Below are 8,483 nucleotides of genomic sequence, written 5' to 3'. Positions count from 1 at the left end.
TGCCCCTGCGAGTTCCCATCCAAGCCAATAATAGGGCTTGGATTTTGGCTGATTTCCATTTTCACGGTGGTGGGTGGGTTCTGGAACGGATCCCCCACGAAAACAGAGGGGCAACTATATTACTGTTAGAACAAATTGTTTGATTGGTCTGCTGATTTCATTTAATTCAGAGAGAAACACAGAATCAATAAGATATTTTCATTAATTTGATGTAAAACTTGATTTTCTTCCCCTCGTTAATATTGTGGTTTTATATTTTGTTTTGCTTGACAGATTCTGATTCCGGCTCCGAGTCGGATTCTGATCAGGAGAATGCTGGTTACGTTAGTAATATTTCTGCTAGTGAGAGCGAAAGAGAAGACGATCGGGAGGCTTTGAAACCCAGTAATAAAGAATTATTTGGTGAAGACAGTGAAGATGATGGTGCTTCTCATCATAGTGGTAGTGACAACCGATCAGAAAAATCCTACAATCACTCTGAAGGCTCAGGACACTCTGAAGCTGAGGATCATGAACAGTCAGATGTTGACCAGCACAGTGGTTCAGAAGCTGGTCATGATGATGAAGAAGATGAGGACCACAGGTCGGAGGATGGCAGCCATCACTCGGAGGTAGAAGGATCTGAGAAAGCCCACTCGGAAGATGAGAAATGGGGAAGGGAAGACAAAAGCGATCAATCAGACGACGATGAAAAGCTCCAGAACTCGGAAGACGAAGAGCGGCTGCAACATTCAGATGATGAAGAGAAGAACTCTGATGATGAGGAGAGAGCTCCCATTTCAGACAGTAAAGAGAGGCTGCAAAATTCTGACGAGGAGAAAATGCACATTTCAGATGAGGAGGAGAGGCCACAGGTCTCTGACGAGGAAAAGCTACAGAATTCAGATGAAGATGAAAGACCCCGGAATTCGGATGAAGAGAACGCTCAAAATTCAGATGATGATGATGATGACGATGAAAGGCCACAGCATTCTGATGAGGAAAAGATGCAGAACTCAGAGGATGAGAGACCCCAGCATTCTGAAGATGAGCACAGGCTTTCAGAGGATGAGGAGGAACATGAACATAAATCTGGTATGGCAAATTGAAAGTATAAATGATTAACCTAGCTTTCTCAAACCCAGCACCTTGCTGATGCTGCTGATGGCAACTCCCACCATTCCCCTGGTCCCGTGGATTATTGGATGTGTATTCCAACATATCATGAAGGAACTGGTCTGGGGAAAGCTTAGCCCAGTATAGTTTTTCTGGTCATCTTGACAAATTTATGTACAATAACTTCAGTGACAAGAGCTGTAACATATCACATAGGACACTGTCATATACCAGGTCAGACTGTTGTCAGGCTTAAGGCTGGATTAAGTTGGTTGGGGCCCAGGAGGCGTTCCAGAGTTCCCTTTGTGCATGTGTGCAAGTTCCCCCACTGAAAGGCTGGCTTTGCGCTGCAGTGGAGTGGATCAGGTTTGGAGCTGTGCTAGGTCACCAGGAGAGGATGCACATTCTGGGCATCACTCTTACCTGTGTCTCAGCATGAAAAAGGTCAGAATCTTAGAAGTAGTGACTAACACACCATCAGCCATTTGCTTGCTTTAGTTAGGAAATGGGGCTGGGTAGGCTATCAACTATTGGGGAAGAGAGGCATAAAGAGATCCACAGCCCCCTCTCCCCAGGAGCATTTCTTTCTAGACAGCTTCACAGTACAAGAAGTGTGAGAGAGAGAATTTGCAGTTTAGCATGGCTCACTTGAGCAAATGCCCCAGTGTAGCATGACCATGGGACATTTTGTCAAGTTGGACTATGAATAATCCAGTTTGGGGCCCTTTCACAATTATATCACTTTGATAGTATTTTAACTGCCCTGGTTCCATCTTGTAAAATCCTAGTATGTGTAGTTTCCTGAAGTATTTGAAATTCTCAGCCCAAGAGCTCTAATGCCATACCAAACTACAGATCCTAGGATTCTACAGGATGCAGCCATAGCTGATAAAGTGGAATTGCCTCACAGTAACTGTTTAGTGTGAAAGGGTCCTTGATCAGATACTTGTCTATCTAGGACTGTATCTACACTGAGGAATTAATGCAGTTTGAAACTGCTTTAACTGCCATAGCTGAATGCTATGAAATTCTGAGATTTGTAGCCTTGTGAGCTATTTAGCTTTCTTTGTCGGACATTTCTGGTGCTACAACAAACTACAAATTCCAGGATTCCATTGGATGGAGCCATGGCAATTAAAGCACTGTCAAATTGCATTAATTCTGCAGTGTGGCAACAGCCTTGCACAGTTTTGCCCACCCTGACCAACAGTGTCTTCCAAGGGTTTCCAGCTTTATTTTATGATTTTATGTACAGTGCTGTGTAAATTTACAGCGCTATATAAATAAAGCTTAATAATAATAATAATAATAATAATAATAATAATACTTTGTTGTTGATGAGAGAAAGCTGTAGCATTTCAGTCACAGGTAGTTGGAGAACTCTTGATGTTGAGAGATCCTAGCTTTTGAACAACAGACTTATATATTTAATATCCTGCCTTTCTTCCAACACGAGACCCAAGTTTAGGGCTTTAGGGTCAAAATCAGTCCTTGAATTGCGCCCAGAAATAGACTGGAAGCCAGTGAAGCTGTTCCAGGATTGGATGGCACATTTAACCAAAATCAGGAGGCGATTCGCTTTTTTCCTCAGGTAGGTAAGATACTAGATGAGGACTCTGATTTTATTTTTAGAGAGATGTTCCAGTATCTTTGATTTTAACCTTCAATAAACTCTTTCAAGAATATAATCTCACAAGATTTGTTTTGATGGTCTCAATTCAGTCATTTATATCAGTTACCATTTTAAAGTGTTTCTGGCAAACTGCATTTTGCTGTTTGGGGGTGATGTATTTATAGGCTCCTAACACATAATTCTTACTTACTAAAAGAATCTAAATCTAACCAAAAATATCTAGATTGAGATTTGAGCAGTGACTTACTCATCCAAATAAGTTGCACCATTACCCCCAAATTTTAACTGATGTGTTTTAACTGATCTAGTGTTTCTGCTAATTGTTGTTGTTCCCTGCCGCAATCGATGGGGAGAGCAGGTAAGAGGTTGTTGTTGTTTGTTGTTATTCCCCATCCCAACTGACCATTCGCACAACTGGTTCACTATGAGGTGCTCTAGTGCAAGATACTACCTAGTTATCATCTTCAAAATTAATATACAGTTTTCTTCCTCCCTGTTATATAAGGCTATCATGATCCCACTGTAAACTGGACAGTTCTCGAAGGGAAATTCATAGGGTTTCAATGTCACTGCTGATTATATTTTTGTTTGTTTTACAACCTGAGTGAGTTATGATATCTTCAGTTTTGTTTTTTTTCTGTCGCTAATGCTGCATTCGCACTGCAGGAATAATCCAGTTTGACATCAGTTTAACTTCCATGGCTCAGTGCTGTGCAGTTCTGGGATTTGTAGTTTGTGGTGGCACCAGAGCTCTCTGACAGAGAAGGCTAAATGTCTCATAAAACTACCATTCCCAGCCATGGCAGTTAAAGTGGTGTCAAACTGGATTATTTTTGCACTGTCAGTGCAGCCTTAGTTATGGCAAAAACAAAACTGAAAATATTGTGAGTCACTTATTTCTGCAGTGTGGATAACCTCCTAGTGAAATAGATTAGATGTGGGGGGAATGGTAACCTGCTGAATCAGCTATCCATTAAATGTGATTCATGGATAGGGATTTGAACATCTTTCTCTCTTGTCAGACTGCTTCTTTATGTAGGAGCAGCATAACTTCTCCTCAAGTTAATAATATACATTGTGTAAACTTATCTATTAAATGGTACAATATAGGAAAGCATAGAATCGCAACCAGGTACCTTCCAGAAATTTTGGATTACAGCTGCCATTAGCCCCAGCCAGCATAGACAGTAGTCCAAGACATCTGGTGAGTGCCAGGTACTCTTGTAGGAATTTCCATGGAATTGCTCATTTTAGGTATTTCTTTTCACAGAGTCTGCAAGAGGCAGTGACAGTGACGATGAGGTTCCACAGATGAAGCGCAAGAAACAAATAGCATCAGATTCTGAAATGGAGAGTGATGCAGAAGGACAAAAAGGTAAGCAGCACCTCTTCTCATTTTTTAACCAAGCAGAAGTGGGATTTGTAGTTACAGGCTCCTCCAAATGTTCTCCAGTGGAGCCAAACAAAATGTTGCCACCAAAAATTGTGTAATTGACTTGGTCAGCCTGAATTTTAATTTTAGCCACCTGCCAGTGTTGTCATGGCAGTTTTGAATGCAACATTGGATGACATTGCTTCTCTGCTCCTTACAGGAAAGGTTCAGAGAGATATCAAACACTAGCTCAGGGAAAAATAACTGTCTGGGAGCTGCTTTAGCCTCCCCATGGGATCTTCCTCTAAGGGGTAATGGGGCATTTTAGGTCTACAAGAGCTTTTTTACAACAGGAAGTGAAGAGAAGTCAATTCCTATTAAATGAAATGGTTTTTAAAAAGGACTTTCCCAAACCTGTATGGCCAGGAAGATACTTAAAATATCAAAAAAGTACCCTATGCCCCATAGAAGCATTTGGAAGGGATAATTGTGAAAAACACTTTTTAACCCTTGGGTCTCACAAAAATGCCTTGGCGGTTGCATGTAGCCTGTGGGGCACTTTCCCACTTCTGCTGAAATTGGATTGGCACTGTGTTGTTTTATAAATCTTTGGAGGCCCTGGTTGATTTTAGTTATGACTATCCTGTGTGTGTGCATGTGTGTACACACACATATTTTATTGTTCTCCTCTTCTTCCTAGGAGTTTTCTCTTGTCTCATACCCTAAGCTACATCTTAGAGTCATTGTTGTTTGGATAAATGGGATGGGGCAGAATCATGTCTACTGGGGTTCTCAGGCTATATTTCGTGGAAGACTGGCAATTACAGTCGGCCCTTACTTACACAGGGGACCCATTCCATGCCGCCCCTTGTGTAAGGCAAAAAGCGCATATGCTTGAGCCCCATTTGATATAATGGGGATCGTGTGGCCATGTGAACCATTCTCACTTTTGCCGCACGGCTTCAGCATAAGCTGAAAGCCTTGTATGGTGCGGGCGCACTATACTGTTTTCCATTCCAAGGACCAGTACCAAATTTTGCATCCATTGGGTGCAATTGTAATAAAATATATAAATGCAGCAAATAACACGATTATTAAGCCTCACAACAATCCTGTAAGGTAGATTAGACATTGAGAAGGAGAGAAACAAGCCCACAGTTACACAGTAAACTTTGTGTCTGACTTGAGATTTGAGCTTGGGTTTATTAATCTGAACACAGACCTCTTCATTGCTTCATTACTCTATCTATTGTCTTTGATTTTCTACATATTTTTTCTGTGTATTGTTATATAGCATTAATTACCCTTGTAATGCTGTATAATGTTTCTTCATAAGGTCTCTTTTTTGAAATATCACTATGGCTGTCCTCCTTCCTAACATAACCTATAGATCTGGACAAGTCAAAGTAATATTGCTTGTGTCTTGTTCTTTGGGCAAGATAACAGGGATGCCATGGATCTTTTTGGAGGGGCAGATGACATATCTTCAGGGAGTGATGGGGAAGACAAGCCTCCAACTCCTGGGCAGCCTATTGTAAGTACTTTGCAGTACAGTAGTTTAAAGTGACTCTTAAAGTCATGATGCTCTGTCTTGTTAGTAGTATCAACTCTGTATGAGATGTAACCTTGTACCTCAAGCTGACTGTTTGACTATGAAGGTTTTGATAGATTCACCATTTAATAGATTTTCTTGATCTAACTGAATAAAAGTGCTGGAGTAATCCTTGATCCCATCAAGAAGGGTTAGACCAAAGTATTAGCCTGGACCAAAATATTTTACTGTCTGAAACAAGTCAAACTATCTGAGGGTAGCAGCCTATTTGAGATGATAAGAGGACTCACCATGTGACATGCACAGTTCTGTCCTCTAAGAGAGGGAAATACTTGGGACTCAGAAGTTGTTGCTCCAGCCCTCTAACATCCACCTGAAGTGGTTGTCTCAGGGACAAAGCAGATGGCCCAGAAGGAGCAGCCAGAGGCTGTAATGGAGCCAGGACTGCGGTGACCACACAGCCCACTTCCAAAGTGGGCCACCACCACCGGCCACTGTCAGGAGCCAGATTTAAACAGCTCCTTTTTGTGGCGGCTTCAGGCTGTCTTTGACAGCCTCAGAGTGGTTTCCAGTCACTTTGGAGGCATGCATCATGTAAATGCCAGACCCCCAAAGTGGCCTGAAGCCACTTCCTTTGGCCCATCTGTTTTAGGCCTCAGACTGCCTAAAAGTAGAGCTATCTCTTTGAGCATTGTTACATATGTATGTTTAGCTAAGGAATGCATAGCACAAGGTACAGCATTTTCCTTCTCTTGGGCTCCCTCCCTAGGCACTTGTTTGGGAGCAAGTGAATCTTTGGATTCAGCAGAATCTTCCAAGTAAATGAGGATTTTCTGGACACAATAGAACTAACCATCTTGGATGAGTACCACGCAGAGGAAAATGCTAGGGTGGAAGAGGTCACTTGCCAAACAGAGGAGGCAGACAGCTGGAGGAATGTCACAAAGAGAAGTAAGCCAAGAAGGAATTGTTCGGGGAGTTTGCAGCTAGAGAATCGATTTGAAGCTCTTTCCCTTATCAAGGAGGATGAAGAAGAGCAGCATGGACAGACTTCAGGGACAGAGCAGGGGAGCCTGAGAGTCCCACCCGAGGGAACAGTCGCTGCTAAGCCTAGGAGGAGGCGTGTGGTCGTAGTGGGGGACTCCTTGCTGAGGGGTACAGAAGCAGTGATTTGTAGGCCTGACAAGATGTCTCGAGAGGTGTGTTGTCTTCCAGGTGCAAAGATCTGTGATGTGACAGAGAGGCTGACAAGACTGGTCAAGCCTTCTGACCAATATCCCTTCCTTTTGGTCCACGTGGGAACTAATGATACTGCAAGACACAGCATTCAGAACATCAAAAGGGATTACGAGACGCTTGGTAGGAAGCTGAAAGGAATGGATGTACAGGTTGTCATCTCGTCTCTTCTGCCAGTTGAAGGGCATGGTCCAGGAAGGGAGAGGAAAATCGCAGATGTGAACAACTGGCTTCGCAGATGGTGCCGCCGAGAAGGATTTGGATTCTTCGATCATGGGCTGCGGTTCCATGAGGAGGGACTTCTTGCAACAGACGGGTTGCATCTCACGCCAGTTAGAAGAAATGTTTTTGCCAACAGTCTCAAGAACTTGATCAGGAGAGCTTTAAACTGAGTTCCGAGGGGAAGGGAGGCAATATTAAGGAAGGCGAAAGGGATGGCGAAAATAGTCAAACTGACATAGAGGAGACAAGGCAAACAGTGCAAGGACCCAACAGTGGAAGGCAAAAAAACTTGCACAGGCAGCAAGTAAAAGGGAACCATGGTCTGCGATGTCTCTACACTAATGCACAGAGCATGGGAAATAAGCAAGATGAACTCGAACTCCTAGTACAACAAAGCAAATATGATATAATAGGCATCACTGAAACCTGGTGGGATGAGTCTCATGATTGGAATGTGGAAATAGAGGGGTATAACCTTATTAAGAGAAATAGGCCAAATAAGAAAGGAGGAGGAATAGCACTATATGTCAGAGATATTTACACCAGTGAAGAGATCCTGGACATCAATCATGGAAGCCAGGTGGAGAGCATCTGGATAAGAATCAAAGGGGAGAGAAACAACAAGGATGTTACGGTGGGAGTCCACTACAGACCCCCAAGTCAGACGGAGGAATTGGATGATATCTTTCTAGAACAGATGACCACACAGTCAGAAAAGAGAGATGTAATAGTGATGGGCGACTTCAACTATCCTGATATTTGCTGGAAGTCAAACTCAGCAAAACCCTCAAGGCCTAGCAAATTCCTCACTTGCCTGGAAGACAATTTCATGGTCCAAAAGGTGGAAGAGGCAACAAGGGGGTCAGCTATTTTAGATCTGATCCTAACCAACAAGGATGACTTGGTTAATGGGGTGCAAGTGGTGGGATCATTAGGTGGAAGTGACCATGTTCTCCTGGAGTTTGTAATACAGTGGAAAGGTGAAGCCAGGCATAGTCAGACACGCATCCTAGACTTTAGGAGAGCGGATTTCAGTAAACTTAGAGAAGTATTGAGAGCGATTCCATGGTCAGAAATACTAAAAAATAAAGGAATTCAGGACGGATGGAAGTTTCTCAAAAGAGAGATACTGAAGGCACAATTTCAAACAGTTCCAGTGAGAAAGAAAAACGGGAGGTGTCTCAAGAAACCAGGATGGATGACTAAGGAACTTTCAACCGAGCTAAGTTTGAAACGGAACATGTATAAGAAATGGAAAAAGGAGGAAATCACAAAAAAGGAATTCAAAGAAATAGCAGGCATGTGTAGGGGTAAAGTCAGAAAAGCTAAAGCGCAGAATGAACTCAGGCTTGCTAGAGAGGTTAAGAACAATA

At 42.7% G+C, this 8,483-nt stretch overlaps 1 protein-coding gene across 1 annotated transcript in view; it reads left to right on the top strand.

Moving 5' to 3' along the window:
- LEO1 (LEO1 homolog, Paf1/RNA polymerase II complex component) overlaps window positions 1-8,483 on the top strand; it is a 70,253-nt gene that overhangs the window by 46,675 nt on the left and 15,095 nt on the right. Inside the window, exons 2-4 of the mRNA XM_042475048.1 lie at window positions 274-1,074; window positions 3,999-4,103; window positions 5,540-5,634. Coding sequence (XP_042330982.1) covers window positions 274-1,074; window positions 3,999-4,103; window positions 5,540-5,634 — 1,001 coding nt within the window. The remainder of the gene's footprint in view (window positions 1-273; window positions 1,075-3,998; window positions 4,104-5,539; window positions 5,635-8,483) is intronic.

This window comes from Sceloporus undulatus, chromosome 6 (assembly GCF_019175285.1).
Source record: "Sceloporus undulatus isolate JIND9_A2432 ecotype Alabama chromosome 6, SceUnd_v1.1, whole genome shotgun sequence".
NCBI classification, from domain to species: domain Eukaryota; kingdom Metazoa; phylum Chordata; class Lepidosauria; order Squamata; family Phrynosomatidae; genus Sceloporus; species Sceloporus undulatus.
This window is presented reverse-complemented; position numbering and strand designations above follow the sequence as displayed.